The sequence below is a fragment of the Tympanuchus pallidicinctus genome, unplaced genomic scaffold (genome assembly GCF_026119805.1).
Source record: "Tympanuchus pallidicinctus isolate F22 unplaced genomic scaffold, pur_lepc_1.0 scaffold5, whole genome shotgun sequence".
In the NCBI taxonomy this organism is placed as follows: domain Eukaryota; kingdom Metazoa; phylum Chordata; class Aves; order Galliformes; family Phasianidae; genus Tympanuchus; species Tympanuchus pallidicinctus.
This window is the reverse complement of record NW_026294769.1, coordinates 72,657,757-72,682,277: the sequence shown is the minus strand read 5'-3', so window position 1 is coordinate 72,682,277 and position 24,521 is coordinate 72,657,757. Positions and strand designations below refer to the sequence as shown.

Below are 24,521 nucleotides of genomic sequence, written 5' to 3'. Positions count from 1 at the left end.
CAAAATGCACTGAGGTGAACCTGAAAATAAATATTTGCTATTTTCATCATCACGACTGATGAATTTACACTCACAGCTTAATTGATGCAAGCTGGGGAAGCTCATTCATTTTCAGCCTGGTTAGAGCCTGCTCCAGCACAGCAAGGGTGGCCAGGAAATGCCACCCACGCCAAGGTGTCAAGATGTCACTGAAACGATGGGGAGCAGAGCAGCTTGCGTGTCTCCAGTCCATCAAAACTTCCCCCGCGGGGCTGGGAAGGATGCAGAGCACACGTGAAATGCAGAGTCCTGCCTGGCCCATCCCTGACAGATCTGGCTGTAGGAGCTGAGGAAGTTTTCCTGCTGAGCAGGGTGGGGAAGCTTTGCATCTCAGCCTTGATTTAATTTTCAGGTGATAGAAGTGTTTGCTTCCCTGCCCGGCACGTCTGAGCAGCCAGCACGTCCAAACACTTCCCTTTCTTTAGGGAATTTGCATTTCCCTGTAAACAGCACTGGTTTTATGCAAATATCCTAATGAAAGAAAGCCAAAGCATGCTCATGATTCTTGGGCAATTCTGTAGAAATCAGGTGCTCTCTTATAAACCACATACTGCCATCCATGGGCTCCTGCAGCCTTAAAATCACTGTGTGATGACCACCTCCGTGTAATCCTAAAAGTCTGGAAAGGTGCATTGTCCTGCTGCTGGTTTGCTTTCCCTTGGTGCACCATTCCTATGGGATGTGTGTTGTGGTTTAACTCAACAACGCAGTTGTTTTCTCCCTTCCCCTCTTCCCAGTGAGATGGGGGAAAGAATCGGAGAAAAGAGAAGTAAAACTCATGGGTTGAGATAAAATTAATTACTAAGATAGAGAAAAGGAAAAGGATAGTAGTAACAATTGCATATATATATGAATGTATGTAACAAGTGATGCACAAGCAATTGCTCACCACCCCCCATCCAATGCTCATCTAGCAACCCCAGCAGCAGAAGACAGGGTGATGAATCCCACCCCCTTCAAAACTCCTTCCACATGACGTCATATGGTATGGAATACCCCTTTGGCCCTCAGTCAGCTATCCTAATTCTGTTACCTCCCAGCTCCTTGGGCCCATCATTGTAAAGGCTTTGGCTCAGTGCAACGCTGCTTAGCAGCAACCATAAACATCAGTGTGTTATCAGCATTGTTTTTCCCCTAGAATCAAAACATAGCGTCATCCCAGACAATCTGAAGAAAATTCCATCCCAAGTGAAACTGTGACAGTGTGACATCCCCACTTTTTGCGGTGTTCACATGATGCCCTGTAGCATCCGCTTTGTTGCTGTAGGCAAAGAGTTTCTCAGCTGTAAACCTTTAATCTCTTCTTTCCTCCTCTTCCTGCCATTCCCTCGAAGACGTCATACTTCTTTAGTGCTCTCCAAAATCACCTGGACACAGTCCATTGTGGCCAGCTGTGCAGTGCTACACAACATCCTCCTTGCTTTCTTTGCCTGAATGGGAAGTTGGTGGGCAGCAGCATCCTGTAGAGTTTCTGGTGTCTCCTATTCAGAGCAGGCTTTTTTTATTCATATGAATAATTCACTGGCTTTTATGAAGGCCAGGCTGGATGGGGCCTTGGGCAGCCTGATCTAGTGCTTGATCTAGCAGTTGGCAACTCTGCCCACAGCAGGAGGGTTAGATCTGGATGATGTTTGTGGTCCCGTCCAACCCAAGGCATTCTGTGATTCAATGATGAGGGCACTGCTCAAGCTGGGCACTGGTCTTGGAGGCTTTCAATACCATGCAGTCCCAATGCACATGGCTGGTTGATGATCTGAGAGGTTGGGTGCCCTGTCCATGAGTGCTTACGTCTCCATGTGTTTGGTAATGATTACACGTAGTTCAGCAAAACATCTTCCTTCTGGAGCACCATCTCCTTTCTTGCTCAGGCTATTTCTTCCAAAGCAATCCTTGATCCTGCTACCTCCTTCCAGTTTCGTTCATCATCTCCCTGGTGGATAGGACATCAAGGACAGCTGTGACTTTCATCATTTTGTTCCCTCTGATCTTTTATTTGAAAGAAAACCACCTTTATTTGCTCTGCAAGCTCTGATGGGTAGAGGAGGCCGGCACAGCATCTCTCAATGCCGGGCTTTTGCGCAAGAGTAGCTGCGGGTCAGAACAAAGCCCTGCTGGGTTTTGTCCCTGCTCATCAGAAAGCGGCAGGTCAGAGGCACTCACAAGCCCACTTTTATCCCCAGAGCTTTGTCTTCATGCTGTGTTTGCAGAGCAATGTCCCAGGATAACCGAGAAGCTCTTGCTGTGGCTTTTTGCTAGAGCTAAGGCTTCTGGATGAGCTTTTCAGAGGAAAACTCTGTTATTTGTTCTCTACATGATGTGGGCTTAGGGTCCCAAAGCATAAACCACACATCATCAGTGGAAAGGCTGCCAAGAGGAGCAGTTTCTGCTGAGTGGTGACAACAGTCAAGTGTGGTGAGGATGAGGAGGAGCTATCCCAGAGTTTTCCACACAGCACCATCCTCATGGGCTGGTGGTTGTTTTGAAGATTGCTTTGGTGCCTAGCAAGAGGGAGAGGACTTGTTGCATTGCCAGCAACCAGAAGTGCATGTCAGCCTGCCTGGCAGCCTTTCAGCATCTAAATGGGTGCTATAAGAAAGAAGGGGACAGATTCTTCAGGAGGGTCTGTTGTGATAAAACAAGGGGAAATGGGCTGAAACTAAAGGAAGATTTGAATTGTAGATAATAAATAATTGTACAATAAGGGTGGTGAGGCACTGGAACAGGTTGCCCAGAGAGGTGGTGGATGTCCCGTCTTTCAAGACATTCATGGTCAGGTTGTACAGGAGTCTGAACAATGTGGTGGAGCTGTGGATGTCCCTGTTCATTGCAGGGGAGTTGGACAAGATGACCTTTAACAGTCCCTTCCAGCACACACGGTTCTGTGTTCATGGGGAGAAACACATAGATCCAACCCTGATTACAAACATTTGGAAGGACAACCACCAAGAGCACATGCTCTGGATGATGGAAGTAACTTAAAGATGGGGTAGGAACTATGAACTCTCTCAACTCGGTGCCAATAGGGGCTGCTTTTCTTTAGTGTCTGACTTCTCTGAGCAGTCTGGCTTGGTGCCACCGGAAAATATCTCTCTGTAGAACTTATCACGAAACACTCCGGCAGAGCGTGTTTTCCCATGTTTTCCATATTGCCATCCTCAACATATCACAGGACAGTGTGTACTTTGAACACTGCCCACAGATCGAAATCCACCTGTTGAGTAGGTTGAGTTCCCGTTTTCGTCAACAAACGTCCATCAAAGCCACCGACAGCTGTTTGGCGATGAGGTTGTGCAAGACTTGCTGCTGATGCAAAAAAGATGACCGGTGCCCTTTTGTTCAGGGCTGCTCTGCTGTCACTGGCTTCCCAAAACAGTAGGACCAAGTGGTGAGAGGTGCTTACACAGCAGGTCCCACCACCAAGCAGAGCCATGTGAATCATAAAATCATTGAGGTTGGAAAGACCAGTGATATCATCTAGTCTAACTGTTGACCTATCACCACCATGGCCATTAAACCATGTCCCTGAGTATAGTATCTCCACATTTCTTGAACACTTCCATGGACAGTGACACCACCACCTCCCTGGGCAGCCTGTTGCAACCACTCTTTCTGAGAAGTTGTTTTCCTAGTATCCAACCTGAACTTCATCTGGAAAATCTTAAGGCTATTATCTCTGATTGTTCTCTGATTCCTGCCCTTTCCCCATAGGGACAGTAGCTGCCCATGTTTCTTATGCTTCCCCAATAAGAAGCATTACTCCCCTCGTCTTGCCCTTCAGACACCTGCCACAAGTATTAAACTTGTACAAAACACTGCAAGAAACCAGAAGAGCAGAGGTCAGATGTTTAGCTGCGCTGGGTATTTGGGGTTGGAGAGGCACCAGGGTTGAGGTGCTCAAGGGAGATGACTTGCACCAGAGTGGGCTTGTGCCTCTACATGTACCGGGGGCAGGAATGATGCTTCAGATTTTATCTTTCCACAGATTTTTTTGGGTGAGGCAGGAAGCTTGGAAATGACCCCTCATTTGAATTTTTCTGACTCCTGTCACCAAAAACAATCCCTGAAGGAAGTGAGGGGACCCAGCACCCAATATTTCTAACTCGCTTTGGAACTTGGGGATCCGCCATCTCCAAATAGTCAACCGTTTACACTCCCCAAAAAACACTCTGCATATTTGGGAGGCAGCCAGCCTTCGGCATGCAATTACCATTCCCTGCAGAGCTGGCCTCTTCCCCCTCACACCACCTCTTTTTTTTCCTTCTTCTCCTTCACATCCAAGCCAGGAAAAGCCTCTGACGTTGGCTCCACAGCCACAAGCTGGTGGGGGAAGGCAGCAGAGGGGATATCCCAGATCATAAAACAAAGTCCACACCGCCCATAAGTTAACCCACTGCTGGGCATGGGGTGGGGGCTGTTTTCCCCCAAATACTGAATGTTTGGTGCCTGTTTTGCTTTTTTCATGAGCTTCACCCACTTGCTGAATCTCTTCGGGTGCAAGCAAAAATTGTTAGCACACACCCCAAATTGGGATTGCTCGGGGGTTGGGGAGAAACATGAAAACACAGTAAAGGGCTGTCTGGAGCATCTCGTCTCATCTCCAAGGCTGTAGGTGCCTCTCTTCAAAGAATAGAGCTGCAAATAAAAGATAAAAAGGAGTTGATCATGTTACCCAGGCCTCGGGTGCATTCCCTGCTTGCACAATGCTGGGAGGACTGTGCTTTTCTTGTTATCTGTCTGTCTGTCTGCCTAACTATCTGATCTTCCCCATTCCTCCCTCTTTCCCCTCCTCCCATGCTTGCCAGTCTCCACCCTGACACCGTGCCAACATCCTTGCTCCTTTCCTAAATACCACCAAACTCCTTCAAGTCTGATTAGGGCTGTAATATGAGGAGCCATACAGTTCTTTTCTCTGAGTCTGGGTGTGAGCTGCTGTTTGCCATGTGCTGTAAAGGAGGTGGAGGAGATGCAGAAACTCCTCAGCCCCTCTCTCCATCCCAGCACCCAGAGCAGGATGTACAGACTGCTGCCTTTAGCTCTGCCCCCCAGCACTGCTCCTGCAGTGTTTCTTGTTTTTGTATCTCTCCTCCTGGACCTTTCCTGTCAGATTCCTGCTTCCTTCCGCACAGATGTGGCTGGAGGAAATCTCAGTGCGATCGCTTTCCTCCAGCAGGCCCCACTTCTTCTCCATGTCTTGGGGCACAGGGGTGGTGGTGCGTCCCTTGTAGACCTCAGTGTGATCAAGAGTGTACATGGCAGTGATGGACTGGTGCAAAACTTCTACAAGAGAGTGACTCAGAAACTTGCATTCAGTTTTCAGGGTGTCAGGATGGAAATGCTCTTGGTGCAGCTGGAGTTGGGAGCAGAAAAAGAAAGACTCCGTCGTAAGGGAAATGGACTGGCATCATCTTGCTACTTGGGATGAAGCCAGGAGAGTAGCTGAGCAAATGTAGCACAGATGGGTGTTTTGTTAAGTTTTTCTGAAGGTGAACTTTGAACGTGAGATGTGCTCACTCAGGAGTTATATTTATATACGGGTAAGATACGTATCGTCTGGGTGAGTAAGGCCCTTTGTTTCAAGTGCTGCTGCTAAAACCCATGTGGAGCAACAATTTGGCTCCACAGAGCTTCCTCTTCCTTTGCTTGGGGAGTTGCTGTGTTTAGGAAAACCTGACTTAGCAGCTGCATCCCACTAACAGCAATGTAAAGCTTAACACCAGCCAGTCTAGCAGTCTGGCATCTGCTCATCTGTCCAGTCCCTGTTATTAACTGCATCAAGGAAGACCTGATCTCTATTTTTCACCACAGTACTAGAAGGACAAGTAGCTTCATCCCTGCCATTGCTGGTCCATCCCCATATGGCTTTAATAAGGCCAACACATGCTAAACGGAGCAATCACACTGCAAATAAATAATTAGGAAGAGAGCCTAGTGCTCCCCTCTGCTCCAAGATGGCCCCAAGTTGCACCAGGAGGTGTTTAGATTGGGTATAAGCAATGATTTATTCAAAAAGAGAGTAATCAGTTACTGAAACAGGATGCCCAGGTGGAGTCATCATCTCTGGAGATATTCAGAAGACATGTGGACATGGCACGAAGGGTCATTGTTCAGCGATGGGGCGCAGTAGGTCAGGTTGATGGCTGGACTCAATGATCTTGAAGATCTTTTCCAACCAAGATGATTCTCTTACTGCAACCTCACCATGCCAGAGTATGCTCACTCTGTATCCTCACCGGGCTCTTGGTTACAAAGCGTACATGCTTAGATTTCTACAAAAATCTATCCCCATGGTAAATTGGAGCTGTAGGATGACTTCCAGATCATGGCTTCACTGGAGGACTTGCTCCAGGCTTATGCTGCCCCTAAACCAAGGCACTTCTTTGTGTCTGAGCTCTCCAGGCCTCCTGTCCCTAGGTTTTTTAGCACAGAAGACAGCACAAGGCTCTTTCCTGCACCTTGGTGTGCACCAGGATCCAGTCATGGTCATCCTATGCTTGCAGGACTCTCACACCCAGCAGCATATCATGGTATGTAACCCAAACAGCAAATTGCAATGGCTTAAGAACACAAAACCTCCAGAATGCATGGAGATTGGGGGGTGGTGGGGGAAGGGGGGAAGACACCCATCCAGACAAGCTGAAGTCCATGTGTGCATGCAGAGGTAAGGTTTTCAGCACAAACTGGGGCAAAATGAAATTCTGTTGTGCTGTCAGCCAAGCTGAGCTGCAGGATGAAGGCACTTGGGGCCACGTGGCATATCTCCAGTGTTTGTCCCTTGCTGTGCAGTGGCTGGGCGCTAGGAAAGAATGGCCCCATCAAGTGCCACCATGGCAGTGATGGGCTGTTCTCATTCCTTTGTTGTCCTCTTTCAACCCAGCAAAATCTCTTCCTATATCACAGCCAAACTGCAGATATTAGAGTCACAGCATTGTGTGCACTGTGGGGAGATAGTCCCCATCCCTCCCTGTGCTCTGGTGTGGCAGGCTTGTGGTGGCACTGGGGATAGAACAGAGTATCCAGCTCCTCCATTTGCCCACACTAGATTTCTTTCATTGGGCTTCATCTCAACGAGTTTGGGCCAGAAAGACCAGCACTGTATCACTACAGATCTTTGTCCTGGACTTGCTTATTGCATATAGAATCATAGAATCATTTGAGTTGGAGGGGACCCTTAAAGGCTGTCTAGTTCCAACACCCCAGCAGTGAGGAGGGACATCTGGAGCTAGGTGCTGCTATATCTCTGTGCTTCATCCTGCTTCCCTGTGGCACTGCAGTCTGAAGAATATTTATTCACTTGGCAGGTTATTAATATTAGCCGAAATACCCTTGTCTGCATTGTTCTGCCATACTTAATATGGTAATCAGCATTGCAGCCTGTATAGCTAGGGATGATTTGTGATTGAAAATCCATTAGGAATTTATGGGCTTTGGGCTGAATTGCCAGGATGTGCAGTTGCCAAAATACTTGAAATGCTTCCACTGGAAATGAGACCTTGTGGGAAATGAGTACTTGCTTTTCTCATACACAGTCAGTTCCCATTGAATCTCCATTGCTGGCAGCTAGTACACCCAAGGCAATAAAAATACATGTAATACTCAGGGCACCAATGGAGCACTAACCTTGTGTCAGATGATGATGGATAACAGACTTCAGCTCCTGACACACAGTGCTCACAGCAGCTCAGCATCCCACAGCATTGTTTCAATGGCTGGCTTTAATCTGTGCATGAGGCACTTGCTGCTTTTTGCTCTGCATTGCAAATTGATGGTTGGACTAAATGATCTTTGTGGTCTTTTCCAACTTTAATGATTTATAATTCCTTCAAACACATCTTGTTGGAGAAGGGTGAAATCTCCCTGCCAGCTTGGAAAACCCCACATGGAGGATCAAGCATGGAGAGATAGACAAGGGTGGTTTGGGTTATTGCTGGTCTGAAAATCTTCCCCATGTTACCCACAGATAGGAGGGGACATCTGCAAGCAAGAGAAATGCTGCATAATTGAGGGAGATGGTTTAGTGGGCACAAGTGATGTGTTGATGGTTGGACTAAATTATCTCAATTGGTCTTTTCCAACTTAAATGATTCTATGATTCTATAATACCATGCAGATACAATGGGAGAAAAGCCACAGATGTGTCTTGCAAGGATACAGTCTAAGGCAATTTTCACTTTCTGAATCTCTTTAAGCAGGCACCTGTGACTGTCTCCCATTCCTGAAAGGGATTTCATCTCTTTCAACTTAAGGCATACGGAGAAGAAGGGAAAAATCTTGCTGCAGAAGATAAATGCCAGCCAGTTTGTCTTGGAAAGCATTTACTTGATGGGTTGCTGGTTTTTCTGAAGTCAATTCTGAGCAAAAATCCCAGCTTCTGTGATCTGGGCAGTAGGTGGTGAGCTGCATAGGGGGGATTTGCAAAACCCACTCGAGACATCCCATTCACCCCTATGGCTGCAGTATGTCATCAAACACAATTTTAGCAAAGCTTTGCAGGAAGCACCAGCTGCTCTGCACCGATCACTGCAGCCTGTATCATTCTGAATGCAGTCTGGCTTTGAATTCCACAAAGGATCAGGGCTTAGCATCACTCAGGCAAAGATCACCTTGAGGAACAGCAGAGCTGGCTACATCCCATCTCGTTTTTTTTTTTTTATGGGAAGAAAAAAGTTAGGAGTGAAACGATGGGATTGACACTGATAGAAGTGATGCCGACAATGCTGCCAATTCCCAGCTAAGAAGAATGGCTGGAAAAATGAATTGGCTCTGAAAAAATCGTAGAATCATAGAATCATTGAGGTTGGAAAAGACTGCTAAGATGATCTAGTCCAACCATCAACCCATTGTCACCATGCCCACTAAACCATGTAAGAAGTAGTAGTCATTCTTCAAACCCTGTGTACGGTGTGGTGTGGATGCCATCATTCCCACCTCGTGTCCCGCTTCCACTTTCTTCATGATCCCTTACCAAGAAAAACAGGGTTTGATTGGACCATGGTGCCAGAATCCCTTTGGTTTGTGCTCTTTTCCAGCTCCCATCTCCCTCTAAACTCCTTTCCATAAACCCATCCACATCGGGCTGGGCTCTGTGCTGCACACCAGGGCAGCGCCAGGTCTGGCATGTGCTGTGAATAATAAATAATGAGCGCACGAACATTGGGAAAGTCCATAATTTTCACAGTCAACTTGGGCACGTTTCCATTGGAAAGCTTCCCCATGCCACTTCAGCTGCTCCCTGGTTTTGGTTTTTGGTGGTTTGTTCGGTTTTTTTCCACTTTTTCTGTTTCTGTTCATTCCTTGGGTACCACTTGCAAAACAAAGTGGAGAGGGAGCAGAGAGAGAGTGCAGAGCAAGTGGAGTGGCTAGAAATGATGCTTGGGAAGTGTGATGAGCTGCTCGGTGTGTGGCCCCATTCCTAGCCCCTTTTTCTCTCTTTACATCAGAGGCTTTTAAGTATAAAGCAATGTCGAGGGAATTTTCCAGGCAATGGATGGGAGGAGAGGAGAGGGGATGCATATTCTCCCAGCTCAGGTTACTTATGTACTTATGTTCTATTTTGAGGCTCCGGCCACGCGGTGCTAAGCAGCCACTGACCCAGGGAAGGGACGAGCTTCAAAACAAGAGTCTGATGGGAAATGATAGGTTTCCCTCAACAGAAAGCAGGGCTCAAAGCATTATCACGTTCACCAGTGTCTCTTCAGTGTTGACTGGAGGCGTGTCCATGGGGGAAATCTTATTTTCTCTGTTCCCTCTGTCTTAATCTTCATGGCCAGAATGAAATTTAATGCTGAACATTTCTGAATATGTGGTTCATACCCACCTTTGGATGTACCTGTGCACAATGGGAGGTCAGCATGTTCCAGAACTTGCATCCTGGGCAAAACCATTGGCTTCCTTCTTCCCATCACTGTCATTGTTATGCCGCCTGACAGTGATAAGGAAAGGGGAAATGGCTTTAAAAACTAGAAGAGTGGTAATTCATGTTAGATGTTAGGAAGAAATTCTTTACTTATAAGTGGTGAGGCGCAGGAATAAGCAGTGCAGAGAAGCTGTGTGTGCTCCATCCTTGGAGACGTTCAGGGCCAGCTTGGATGAGGCCCTGGGCAGTCTGATTTGGTGGTTGGCAGCCGTGCCTGTGTCAGGAGTTTGGAACTAGATGATCTTTCAGATCCTTTCCAACCTAAGCCATTGTATGATGATGAACGCAAAGATGTGTCCCTGCTGTGGGGTACTTTATGGGGAGCAGTATGCTGGCAACAGTGGGGATGCAGATGAGCAGTCAGAGTGAGCAAGGGAGCATCCACTCCCAAGAGCTACAAAACCACATGCATGCCACCCCCCTCCTCCACCAGTTCCCCTGAAAAAAGCTCATTTGCAGGCGGCTTAGGTGGCCTAAGAGCATTAGAGATGCATTTGGTTGACATTAGCTGCTCGAGTAACTCCGGGAGCATGTGGCTGATTAGGGGCAGGCTCAGCTCGTTGCGCACGGTGGAAATATTGCTGGAACGCTCCGGTAAGGTCTGGAGAGACAGGATGGGTGAGAATTGGGTTGCTGCCCCAACAAGTCATCCCCATGGGGTGTCTGCGAGCTTCTCTTGGGTGCTGCTGGGTGATTACGAAAATGCTGGGCTGAATTGCATTAGAAAAATGCAGATGGATGCAGAAGGATTAGGGTGAACACGTGCCAGCCAGGCAGAGGAACATCAGGACCACCAGTGCTTCACCATCTCAGCCCCCCCATTCTCCTCCTTGCACCCTGTGTGTCATCCAAATGTCAGTGCTGAGGCTTGGGATGCTCAATGGGGATGCGGTGAAGGGCTGTAGGTCATCCCTTGGATGGAAGTGGAGTTTTGTCTCTCTACCCCTGTTCTTATTTCAGGAGGAGCCCCCATCTCAGCATCCCATCAACTGGGATGTGCAAGGCAGTTCCAAGGCACCATCCCAGGGCTTTCTTCGGAGGTATTCTCATCAGAACTGCCCTGACCACTATGTTTTGCTTTTCCTTCCTTTACAGCCTCGCTCTCCACCGGGATTTATGGAGGTGCTGAGAAGCAGCTTTGAGCTCTGCAGTCCCCGGACGCCTCGCCTCTCCCGGCATCCCGACCTTTGGATTTAACCATTCAAGGCTCCCGTGCATGGATTGCCCGAGCCAGGCACCGCTGCCGGCCGCCGCCGCCCCGTAGGCTCCCGGTCCCCCTTGCCACCCCCAAGTACTCCACATACCCCGATGGGGTAACGTGACGGGGCCACCACTGTGCCACCATCATCCCCATATGCAGAGGCCTTTCTAGAGCGCAGCACCGGAGGCGACAGCCGCTCGCCATTGCACACACCAAGGACACCGACACTACAACAAAGGGATTTTTTTTTTTTTTCGTAATTATTATTATTATTATTATCATTAATATTATTATTACTGTTTGGCTTTCACCCCGGGGGCTTGCGGTGTGTCGAGGAAGCCAGCGCGCTCCCAGCAGCTGGGGTTATTTGCACAACAGTTGTACATTGAGTTCTCCATTCTCTTCTGTTTGTTCGGTTTTTTTTAAGTGCAGAGAGGGGTGTTGGTTTTTCTTTTCCCCTCCGCACCACTCTTTTCTTGGATTTTTCCATCATCAGCATCACCTCTGCATCATCCTTCTCTTGTCCCACCATGGCCCGGATGAATCGCCCTGCACCAGTGGAGGTCTGCTACAAAAACATGAGGTTCCTCATCACCCACAATCCCACAAATGCCACTCTGAGCACCTTCTTGGAGGTAAGAAGCAGGGATCGTGGATTACATTTGGGGGCTAAAAGCTAAGCTGCAAATGGTTCATTGGAATGGAATGGGAAGACCCTGTTCCATTGGACAGTGCAATGGAGCATCCTGTTGGTACCCAGCCCTGCTGGCATCCCATCCATGGTCCATATCTCCGTATATGCTTCTTGGGGCAGGACATTTGGAGGACTCTGAGTATAGGGCTTGTCAACGCCATTGCATCCCCTACCAGCTCCCTAGAAACGCTGCACAAATGCAACCTCCTCTGCATTTTCCAGTATGTCAGTAAAGGACTTCTCACCCCAAATAGTCCCAGAGCTACCTCTGAGTGCAAAGAAACTTTATAGACATAAAGAAAAAAGCACAATCACCATGGTGTTGCAGCAGAGAGACGGTGGGCAAAACCACCCCGTGTTCCTGTACACCACACTGGTGGCAAAATTCACCTTCCCTCCAGATCTGCAGGTTTTTTTGGCTGAGCATACAGGGATTTTTAGTGATTTGGAAGCCTCGTGCAGGGAGGGGATCAGCAGGATCATCCAAGCCCCCAGCCTGCCACAAGCAGGCACAGGGATGATCTCATTCGGCGCCCGGCCGGGGCTGATACACCGGCACGTAATCCAGGGGCAATCCATGCCTCGGGTGATAAGCCCAGCTGGAAAAAGCCCAAGTCCCGGCGTGCCTGCAGCACGTTCAAGTAATTAACTCATGGGGTACAGCAGCAAAACACCTTCATCAGTCAAAGAAAAGCCTCAAGCAAATGCTCAATGAATTCATGGGGAATGCGCCAAGCACTCACTCATCTCCATGCACTTCTGCAGGGGAGTTGAATCCTCACTGTACACCCAATAATTTCTCCTTTAGAGAATCTGTTGCTTTGGAGGAATTGTCTCCTTTTTGGGGATTTTTCTCTGGGACATCCATTGCAGCTCAGCATCATGCCCCATGCTGTTGGTTTTGCTCTTGGCACTGGGCACCTGGGCGCTGGTTTTTTTCAGCCTGGAGATGGGCTCAGTAATCTTTATGGGTCCCTTCAAACTCAGGATATTCTATGGTTCTAAGCTTTAGTTGCTTGTCTGGGGAATATGATGTGCTTTTGAATACCTCCAAGGCTTTAAAATGAAATGATGCTCTGGATGAAAAAAGCTCATGCCTATGTGGAGGTTTGGTGCTCTAGGATTTAATATTTCATTGGGAATTAGTTGAAATTTTTCCTTCCTAGCCCATACCGACTATGGGGGATTTTTGCTTGGGCATCCAGGTTTGGGCATGATGCAGTTTTTGGGAGTGTATGGTCCATGTGATCATAGAATCATTAAGGTTGGAAAAGACCACTAAGATCATCTAGTCCAACCATCAACTCATTACCACCATGCCCCACTAAACCATATCCCTCCGTGCCATATCTCTCCTTTTCTTTGACACCTCCAGGGAAGGCCCACCTCCACAAGCAACCTGTCAACATAGGGCTGGGCCATTTTGAGGATAACCAAGGTACAACCCAGCGGGATTTTCCCATATCTGCTCATCATAAAACCTCTCCTTCCCTCTCCAGGATCTGAAGAAGTATGGTGCCACCACAGTTGTGCGAGTGTGTGAAGTGACCTATGACAAGACCCCTCTAGAGAAGGATGGCATCACCGTCATGGTAAGTGGAGGGCACCCCATCCATGCCTCCTACCCATCCCATGGATGCAAAAAGAAATGCTGCTCCATGATGGGACACAGACAAGCCTGGGGTCCCCACATTCTTGGAGGGCAGCACTGGGATATGATGTTTTATGCAGACATGTATTGCTCCAGGTGAGCACTCAGCTTTTTTGCACATCCCAAAATGGATGTTCTGTGGACAATTTGGCTCAAATGGGTGTTAGGGCACAGAGAGGAAAAACTGGGGATGGCACCAAGGTCCTGACACCTCTCTGCTACCCAATCCCTTGTGAGACATAAGGCTGCTCAGTCAGCAAATTCTTGTCGTGGTGTGAGCAGCATCTCTGCTTCATGTCCAGGCACCCACGTGATTCAATCAGAGGGACTTAAAGATAACGAGGCTCCTGCTGGGAAAGCTGGAAGTGGCTGGTCTCTGTCCAGGACAGATAGGAGATGATGGAGGAGATGTATGTGGGTTTGGGGCAGTTGCGGTCTTTCCACGGCACTGCAGAAGCCTTTGGAAGATTTTTGTGTTGTCTGAGCTGCAGGCTCCCTGCCGTGCAGCCAGAGCTTCCCACTTAGCTACTGTTGCTCAAATAGGATTCCTGCAGCAAACCTTCCCACGCAGCCAGCAAAGGGAGTGTTTTAACAAGTGGGGAATTCTTTCCAAAATAAACGAAATAACACAGGCTTTCCTTGGTCGACAGAGGGAAGAAGCTACAAATAGAAGGAGAAATTCAGCTTGCTTTAAACCAGCATGCAGCACATGCTTCCCAAAGCTGGGGCAAAACTGAGCAGCAAACACCATCCCTAGGGTCCGCTTAGCATCCCTTGTTCAGCATCGCTCATGCTTGCCCGGGAGCTTGAAGGCAGGGTTTGAAAGCCAGCTTTGGCCTCAGGCAGAGGCAGGCAAACTCCCTGCTTCCCGGCGTCAGGCTGAAATTGGGCTGGTGCTTTAAAAAAAGAAAGCATTGCCCACGCACTCGAAACTGTGACTCATGCAGCTGAGCCCGCAGCTGCCTGTGCTGCTCTGCGCTGGGGCTTGGAAGCACCCAGGGAATGAGAGCCCTTGATCCCACATGGAAGATATCCATCGTTCCCGTTACCTTCAGCTTTATCTTATCTAAGGGGTATTAAAAAAGCAGAGTGGCTTTTTTTTTGCTCTTTTACTGGGGAATCAAAGGGAGAGAGCAGTGAGGAGAAGAAAAAAAAAAAGCGAGGATGCTGAGCTGGCACAGCTTGGTCTTTATCTCAGGTGATAAATAATTGGAGATGATGTCAGGTGTGATTGCCATGCTGGGGAATTGGCACAACTGGTGCTAGGTGAGCTGAGAGCCCCGCGGGGCAGACAGTGAGTAATTGGATAAAGGCAGCGAGCTTTTGGAAAAGTCCTTGTATGGGGCAGGCATGCTTCTGGTGGGCTCCAGCCTTTCCACTGCTGGAACAGGGAGTTTCTAAGGAGGAGTCTGGGAAGTCTGGCAGTGCTGAGAGCACATGGGGAGCTGCCTGGTGTGGGATGGTTGAGAGTTCTCTTTGTATGAGATGTATCCTGGATGTAATGAATATCATAGATATCATAGAATCATTCAAGTTGGAAAGAACTTCTAAGATCATCTAGTCTAACCATTAGTATAGACAAGTCCTAGATGAAAGACATATCTTATAGAGAGCAAGATCAGGTTGGATATTAGGAAAAAATTCTCAGAAAGAGTAGTGAGGCATTTGAATAGGCAGGTGGTGGAGCTACCATCCCAAGAGGTTTTCAGAAAAGGGTAGATGTGGCACTGAGGGGCATGGTTTAGTGGGCATGATGATGATGGATTGATGGTTGAACTAGAGGACATTAGTGGTCCTTTCCAGTCTTAACAATTCTATGATTCTATGATACGTATCTTAGATACAGAAACTCAGCCTGGAGGATTCCAGACAGAAATAGGGTAAAAGGCAGAATTCAATCTACACAGAAACTGTGTCCTACCTATACATCCAATGTGTGGGATATAGTTACCTGTCTTTATAAGATATATCCTATATAGAAAGATGCCTACATCTTAGATCTATGATAACCTATAGCATGTGAATATCTCTGTATATTTTCAGCAGATAGAGATCTATATCGTATTTTTCTGTGGATAGATATGTGCAGATATACAGAGACATCTCTACATTATATACTAAATATATCCATTTATATACTAAATATATCCATATATATAGAATCATTAAGATTGGAAAAGGCCACTAAGATAAACCTACCCAACTGTCATTCCATCACATATTGACTAGGTATCCTGACCTTATTTGAGGAATAGGTTCAAACTGGTCCTGTCCTGGACATCCTCCTTGGCTCAAGCATTAGAATGCCTTGAAGCCCAACGTGTTCATTTCCTCTCAAAGCCTGATGGACATTGCATCTCTGGTTCAAATCCCAAAGTGAAGTGAAGCTTAGTGCTTTTTTGCCATCTTACACCAGGGACTCAAACACAGCAGCTCAGTGACTCACCCTGTAGCCGCAAAGATTCTGGCCCTGTGCTTCTCACCTGTCAGATTTCACTGCATCTCATCCCAGCTATGCTCTCCTGCTCATTGTTGTCACACATGCCACATTCCTCCTGCCAAATCCCCCATTTTGGAAAAGAAATCCCTATACTGGGAGAAATGTGCAATGTCAGCTGTCTGGTGGTGCCCATAGGGAGGGGAGGGACTGTCCCTCCCCCAAAATACTGCGGAGGAGGAGGGAAATGCTTTTCTCCCCAGCAAAGTGGCTTTGTGCTCCTGGCACTGGATTTAGATGGGAGCTGATGAGAGGAAGGATAGGGCTTGTGGCTACCCAAAATTCAGCACAGCCAAACGGCCACTGCCAAACCTGAGTGTGTTGGAATGAAATTCCAGATGAGTCTGGAGGAGGTAGACAACGGCCTCTAAAGGCAAGAGGACGTGGGCACAGGACCATGTTGGAGGTCATGGAGGTACTTACAAAAGATGAGCCTCTTTCTAGGGATCAGGAGGATCATGGACTTGGCATCACCCAACCCAAACCCTGAGCCAAAGGATTTGTTCTCACCTTGCTGCACTTTGAGCTCAGTTCCAAGAATAAGCACCCACCAAAAGCCATCACCTCAGGATAAAAGCTGTCCTTTATAGTTTTCAGCATGGGATCTGCTGAGTGTTTCTCTCTCTTCTCATCCCTCTCCCATCCCTGCAGGATTGGCCGTTTGATGATGGAGCACCTCCTCCCAGCAAGATAGTGGAAGATTGGCTCAACTTACTGAAGACAAAGTTCTGCGAAGACCCCGGCTGCTGCGTGGCCGTGCACTGTGTGGCTGGCTTGGGGCGGTGAGTCGCAGTCTGGCACAAAGTGGGAAACAGCCACTTGTTTCCCCTCCCCCTTTTAACAGGGTTTTGCAGTAGTGAGGGTGTTAGTGGGAATAGGCATTGATGTACTGCTCTCTGAGCACATACTTGCTAAATTCTGGGTACCAGGGGGTATACCAGCAATGCTCAGTGCCTAGCAGTGCATTTACTTCTGTAATCTTATTGCAGTCCTCTCACTGAAATCAGGAGCTGCTGCTTAGCCTTGCAGCACGTGAGGGCTGTGTTTTGCATGGGTATTTGTATCTGCTTGTACAATTTGCCTCCAAAATCCTTCTGTTCATTAAAGCTCAGCTACCAGCCCTGTCCTGTAGGTTTTACCTGTGGGATCAGCCACTCTTTGGGGCACACTCACAGCCTAATCTCAAGAAATAACAAAATTAAATCCTAGTGCTGGTGTCTGCCCAACCGCCCTGTGGTCCCCAACCTGAGATGGAATGTGAGTGCCCAAATTGGAGGCATAGTTTGGAGTTGAATATTGCTGTTGTTGCCTTTCAGCGCTCCCGTCCTCGTTGCCCTGGCTTTGATTGAGAGTGGGATGAAGTATGAAGATGCCATCCAGTTCATCCGACAGTAAGTGCCCTGGCAAGCAGCGTTTCAGCACAGGGGCAGAATCACAGAGTGGTTTGGTTGGGGTTGGAAGGGACCTCTGGTTCCATCTGGTCCAGCCGCTGTTCAAGCAGGGACACCCAGAGCAGGTTGCCCAAAGCCCTATCACAGCAGCTCCTGAAGATGTCCAGGGAAAGACACTGTAAGGTGGGGAGGAAGCAACCCTGAGAATCAGAGCTGTAAAAGGCTCAATGCCCATCACAGTCCTTGGAGGATGCACACTGCTTCAGCCTCCAAAATCCGTTATTTGCTGCAGGCGGGGGATTTTCCACCACAATGGCTAGGTTTGGATTGGTGTTCTCCTGCTGTGTTGCTGACTGCACCAACCCCTCTGTTATCATTCCTTGCAGAAAGCGCAGAGGAGCCATCAACAGCAAGCAGCTGACCTACTTGGAAAAATACCGACCAAAGCAGAGACTCCGGTTTAAGGACCCTCATAACCACAAGAACAAATGCTGCATCATGTAACCTCAATGACCTCTTGCCAAAATTTGTGCACACAGACACCCGGGCACTCGCACACATCTCCCCTGTCTCTTCCCAGCCCCGTGCACCCCCACGCACTGCCCCATTCGTGGACCCCACTGCTGGGGGCTGGAGAGGGGGGGGACACGGAGCACAGCCAGCGTGTCCCAGCACCTGGAGCGCACTTGCCTTGCTGAATCCCCAAGAAAGGATGCTCAGCCTAGCTGCAGCCCCAGAGAGGGAAGGCAGTGCTGCCCTTTGACTATTGACATTAGCAGGCAAGGAGTTCATGTGCCGGTTCTTTTGTCGCCTTTCTTCTCTTCTTCCTCTTCCCCTTCCTTTCCTGTTGCACTGAGATCAAGTCCAGCACAAGGAGAGTGCGCACAGGGGCACTTGTTTTTTTGGGAGTGATACAAGTAGAGCTGTGCCAGCCATGGAGGGGTAGAGAGCAGGAAAGCTGGGGTACCCACCTTTCCCACCCTTTCCCCCCAAAAAATGGCTGCAGCAGTGGGTTTGGAAGTGAGGATGGCTCAGTGACTTGGGGAGGAAAGATGGTGATGGCAGGGAGAGGAAAGGGGCTCATAGCATGGTGGTCATGGGAACGGCTGAGCCCCAGTGCTGTCCCCTTTCTCCTGCCCCCTCTCCATCATCCCCCATGGGGTTTGCAGAGGGCTCACTGCCCCTCCAGGCCCTGCAGGTATACAGCAAAGGCATCAGAAAATTTGGGGATGATGGCAGGGCTTTAGGTACCCAGCTTTCAGGGGTGCAGGGTCAACACTGGGTCCCACCAAGTGCTGGATGCTCTTATTTATGGCTTCCAAACTCAATTCATGGAGTGATGGTTTCTTTCCCACCGTGTCCCCTCTGCTGAGCTTGCAGTGATGCAGTGGGACTGAGCTCATGCTCAGCATCTTTGTCATTGCATCCCCAAGCCACGGCACAAATCCAAGTTCTGACTGTGATGCCCAGTGAACACAAAGTGCATTTTGGGGCATGTCCACGTCCTCCACCACTGTTTGCTGTCCATGGGGCTGGGAGCTTTTGTAGAGGATTTTGGGTGCTCCTGACAAGAGCATATCACCAAATTTTGCACCTGCCTTTCCTCCCTTTCTGTTGGCATCTGCAATGTACGTGACACCTGGCACCCCAGATCCTCACCAGTATGTGCCATGGGGTGGATACAGAGCAGCCCCTGAGCCAGGACAGCAAACATCTCTCAACTTTCTGCCTTTGAATGCTTGGAGCAGTGGGCACGTAGGGGGCACAGGTGTGTTTTTTCTTTTGATGAGGGTAAGAAGAAATTTGCTAATTAAAGGAAAAAAAAAACAAAACTGTTTGTCTTCTGCACGTCCTCTGGCCTTTATTTCTCCCATTGCTGCCCTGTAGAGCCCAGGAGGTGACTTTCAGCCCTCCTGTCTAATCCCCAGCACTATCACCAGGACATTCATGTGGCCCAAGTAATGTCCCATATATCATAGAATCATAGAATGGCCTGGGTTGAAAAGCACCACAATGATCATCTAGTTTCAACCCCCCTGCTATGTGCAGGGTCACTCATATCCTCTGGGCTCACTGTCACATATCCCTCAGCTGCAGAGTCACAGATGTTTGGGCAAGGTGAGCTAGTCACCCAGCATCTGTGGTTTGGGGCCGCCCAACTTGAGGTGCCTTCAGTGCCCTGTGTTGGGTATCTCCAGAGCTTTGTGTGCCTTCTGACTATCCAGAAACAGTTCGGAGGGCTCATTTCTTGGGGTAAATGTTGAGGAAGTTAGACTGAGGATGAGCTTGGAACCCTTTGAAAGAGCTAGACCCATTGTATATTAGAGATGACCACCTCAGGGGAAATTTATGGTACCAAGCCAGGTGGACCTATTATACCAAGCCCCACATAGTGGGGCTGCTCAAGATCCCTTGAGTTTCTGGTGCCCCATTTTAGGCTGTTGATTCCCATGTTTCATGGGGAAAGCAGTGGTGGCTGCAGGGTCTGCTCTGTTGGGAAGGGTGATAAAATGGGCTGATTAAAAGGCCTGATCCTGTATTAAAGCAAGCTCTCTGGGTGGGTCATCCTCCCCTTCCTGCCCCATCATGTCCTGCTGCTAAAATAGGTGCTGTAGCTGCTGCTTTGTCCCCAGAGGTTTTAGGAAGTGGCTTGGAACTGTGACTGAGGCAGCCCCAATTCCTCTTAGAGACCTATGGAGGGTTTAGGATGAAGTGATGGGAACCACCATAGGGCTATTTCTGCCCTGACAAACAGAGGAGAAATGTTGTAAGTCTAAGCTTGTTTGGGGATCACTTTGGGACGGGCTTTGCAGTGCACTTCATGTAGCATCAACCCAACCACCTTAAAAATAGAGAACTCATGTAAAAGCAGTCCTTGACCTGAAAAAATCCATGTGGCCAAATCTTGAGCACCTCTGGCTGGCGGAGCAGTGTCTTGGTGTCTTTCAGTTTTGTGAGTCACTGCAGAAGAAACCATGCTGCTTCAATTGCCCTATTTCTTTTCCTTCTTTTTTTTTCTTTTTTTTTTTTTTCTCTGATGGATGTTTCCTCCTATCATAGAACTTTCTGTCACCTCCCAGTTGCTGCTCTGGACAGGTCACCTCAGCAGCTCAGGAGCTGCCAACCTTGCACAGAAGGTTTTAACTCAATTTGAGGTTTCTTTGTGTTGGACTGCCAAATATTTGGAATTTTTTTATCAGAGACTTGGGCTCCTTTCTCCAGGGTATCAGTCCCTCAACGTTTAAGCCTATGGGTCAGTTACTGAAATACAACAGGTTGGGGAAATTGAGGGTATCCCAACTGGGTTAGAAATCTCAAGCCAATTCCTAAATGTAAATCTTGGGATGGTAATAGGGAAGTCTGGAGCTCAGTAGAAACAGAGCACCTGAGCAAGTCCTGAGTGACCAAAGGCTTGTAGCTTGGCTGATTGTGCAGTCTCTTCTTTATTCTAATTCCTGTTTCATCTCAGATGCCACAACATGTTGAAAGAGATGTAAAAAAACCTACATTTGCCAATTTTGTCATGGCTCCAGTTGTCTTCAGCAGTCATAGAGACTTGGGTCTTGCAGAAGTCATAGAGAATGGACACCTCCATCACTTTGGCTGTGAACAAACCACCTAATCCCACCCTTACCTGCAGAAGCAAAGGCACAAACTGGGTTTCATCCCTCCTATCCCTATCCATCTCCTTCCCCTCCTCCATGGAAAACTTCCATCATTCCATCAGTAAGTCATGGCTGAGCATCACATGGGAGATAAATCTGAGCAGCAATTTGTGATCGTGTCCTCTTGTGGTGTTACAGGTGTGCCTCTCTTTGCATTTTGGCTTTGCATGCCCCTTGCGTTCTCCATGTTTGCCAGTCTGATGATGGAATGCACGGTGGAAGCAGTGGTTGAAAGGAGAATACCACAGCCATTGCAAATTCTTTATTTAAGAAAGGTCTGGTGGCAGACTTTGCATTTGCAAATATCTGTCATGGGTCTTGTAGTAAGGCTGACACTGCGGTGCTTGAGCTGAGAGCTTCAGATGAGGATGTTTATGAGCAACAGATTTTCCAAGGATGCATAGTGATTGTCTACAATAGAATGAGTGGATTTATTTTGTTTTTCTTGAGTTCGTTTCTTTTTGTTATTAGTCCCAGTGGGGAAGTGCACAGGGAGATTCGTGACTTCCACGCAGTTTGCAGGGTCTTATATCTCATTTGCTTCCATCAGGCTGGGTAGGCAGGGTTTGGTGGATGGGTTTGGATGGGATGCTGTCTGGTGGGAGAGAAACGCAGCCAATTTCTTTGCATAATGCGGGTCATAGGGGGGCTGCAGTCCCCTTCGCAGACTGTATCAGACATTGGTGGGGAGGGGGACATTTCTCCACGCTCAGCTTCTCTTCAGATGATGATCTCCAGATGAACTCTCGACTTCCCAGCTGTTTCGTTCTGTGCAACAAAGAGCTGCATATTTTCCTTTTTAACTCTGTGGGCAATCATAGCAGAATGTAGATTAAGCCCAGATGACTTTTTTTTTTTTTTTTTTTTGGTCTGAGCCATTGCTTAAGTTATTATGCCCGTTGCTTTTTGTATCAGACAGTATCACTTTGAATACGCAGATGAGGTATAGGATCTTGACACTTTATAACCTTTTTAAAAAGAAACTTGTCTGTTTACTTATGTCTCATGTAAAAAGGAAAAAAAAATGTATGCCTTTTAGTAATCACTTTTTTTTCCCTTTTTTTTTTCTTTTTTTTTTCTTTTTTTTTTTTCTTTTTTTTCCCCTTTTTTTTTGAGTTTTATGAAATTACAGTGGTTTCACTCCGGCAGCAGCGAAATAAAAAGTGTTCACTCTTTTGTACATCCCTGTGTGCTGCAGTGCTGCTAATGGGGAAGGCAGCAAAATGGGAGGAGGCAAAGGCAAGGGTTAATGGAGAGGTGCCCAGGGAGGGCACACTGCAGTCCCCTGGACTAATCTCTGTCCCATCCAGCACTGTCACTGCATGGTCCATCATCAAGCCTCACTTTGGAAGATGTTACGCAGTTCTTCTGTGTTGACAACCAAGCCAGGAAGCCTCACATAGAAGTTGTGATCTCAGTGTCCCACCACAGCACAATTAGGAGGTGGCAGCCTTACCAGAGAGTCCAGCTATCCCATCTCCTCCAGTTGCTAAAGTGTGTCACAGCTTTTAGATATCCACTGTCATCAAAGCCCACATGCACACCCTTATTCTGTGTCTAGCATATTTCGACTGATGGAGTTGGACAGGTGATTCTGCTACATATGTTGTAAGGTTCAGAGATGCCTCTAGCCCATGTGGAAAGAGTTGGCCTTATGACAAGGCTGTGGGCTGCTGTTGGTCAGTCTGATGAGCTGAGCACACTGGCTGAGACCCCAAAGGACCATGGCTACTAAATCAAAATCCTACTTGCTCTTGAGTTCATCTGTGCAGTGGGCAGCCCTTGTAGCAGAAATACCTGGATCAAGTGTGACTGGCCTCTCTGAGCTCTGGCATGAAGCATCAGTGGGAGGAACCAGCTCCTAAATAACTATTATCCACCAGTATGAATACACCTGGGATGCCTGGGTTAGGAACCTGGGTGGGGTCTGTGGCTGGAGTTGCTTTACCCTCCCTTGCTGTTTCTCCTATTATAGAATAGAAGGACAGCTAAGGCTACTGGGTGGAGAGCAGCCATTGCAACTGAGGTCTTGGGGCAGCAAGTTGACCTCAGTCTACCTACGAAGTGGACTGGTGTACCTACTGGGTGGACTGGTCAGCACACCAGCAAGGAGACAGGCTGGATTTTTGGACAGGAAGTCTTGTCTGTTGGCAAGAGGTGGATTTCTGCAGGGAGGATGTGGTCTCCCAGCTTTTGGAGAACTTCAAGAACAGGACTGTTTTGTCCCATCCAAGTTCAGGATGGGAGTATGACCTCTGCAGTGTGAATTTTATCCCAAACCACATCAATGCTCTGGGGTCAGCTGTGGTTCAGCCCAACTCCTCTCCAAGCTTAGGACCAACATAACAAACGTAAACTGCTGAGACAGCTGAGCCAGGCGAGATATAGGGCACTCTGAGACATGATGGATACCCTAGCCTTTCTGCAGGAACTGGAATGTGTTTTCTATGGGAAAATATCTTCCCTTGCGTGGGAGAGGGGTAAGGCTGAAATGGCCAGAACTCATAATGTTTTCTGCAGGATTGGCCCATATAGCCAGAATTCTCTGAAGAACCAATCACTGTAATGTATCAGCTGAGCTGCCTGATAGGTGGGATTTGGGGAATCATCACAGCTCATCAGAGCCAACACATCTGGGAATAGTTTTGACCCTTTTCAATAAATGTTGTGTTCTGCAAAGGTCTTTGAAGGGAAAATATTCAACTGACTAGATGCTGGGTTAGGGCAGAGAGCACAGGCCAACAGACTGGTGCATGGGAAGATGCTACAAGATTTCTGCAGGGTAGGTATTTGGATTACACAGAATCACAGAATTGTAGGGGTTGGAAGGGACCTCCAGAGATCATCGAGTCCAACCCCCCTGCCAAAGCAGGTTCCCTACAGCAGGTCGCACAGGTCGGCATCCAGGCAGGTCTTGAACATCTCCAGAGAAGGAGACTCCACCACCTCCCTGGGCAGCCTGTTCCAGTGCTCCGTCACCTCACTGTAAAGAAGTTCTTGCGCATATTTGTGCGGAACTTCCTATGCTGCAGTTTCCGGCCATTTCCCCTTGTCCTGTCTCCACTCACCACTGAAAAGAGTCTGGCCTCGCCATTCCGCCCCCCACACCTTTGATATTATAGACCTGGATCAGGTCCCCTCTCAGTCTTCTTTTCTCAAGGCTGAACAGACCCAGTTCACTCAGCCTTTCTTCATAGGAGAGATGCTCCAGGCCCTTCACCATCTTTGTGGCCCTCCGCTGGACTCTTAGAGTTCCCAAGAGATTACTTAAGAGTGTAATCAGTTTTCCTTACACTTCCCCTGCTACACTGATGGTTCAACATTAAACTTAATGATGCAGAGCCCATTTGTCCATCTTTCTACCCCAAGACTCTGAATCTGATGACTGATTATAATCCCAAAAGCTCCCAACACCATCACATTCCTACAAGGCTGAAGACAACAGCAGATAAAGGAACAACCTAAGCAGC

At 48.1% G+C, this 24,521-nt stretch overlaps 1 protein-coding gene across 1 annotated transcript in view; it reads left to right on the top strand.

Annotated features, from left to right (window-relative positions):
- PTP4A3 (protein tyrosine phosphatase 4A3) overlaps nucleotides 1-21,485 on the top strand; it is a 43,647-nt gene extending 22,162 nt beyond the window's left edge. The window contains exons 2-6 of the mRNA XM_052704291.1: nucleotides 11,048-11,788; nucleotides 13,347-13,439; nucleotides 16,647-16,777; nucleotides 17,312-17,386; nucleotides 17,773-21,485. Of these exons, the coding sequence (XP_052560251.1) occupies nucleotides 11,684-11,788; nucleotides 13,347-13,439; nucleotides 16,647-16,777; nucleotides 17,312-17,386; nucleotides 17,773-17,890 (522 nt within the window). The 5' untranslated portion in view covers nucleotides 11,048-11,683 and the 3' untranslated portion in view covers nucleotides 17,891-21,485. The remainder of the gene's footprint in view (nucleotides 1-11,047; nucleotides 11,789-13,346; nucleotides 13,440-16,646; nucleotides 16,778-17,311; nucleotides 17,387-17,772) is intronic.
- The last annotated feature ends 3,036 nt before the right edge of the window (nucleotides 21,486-24,521 follow it).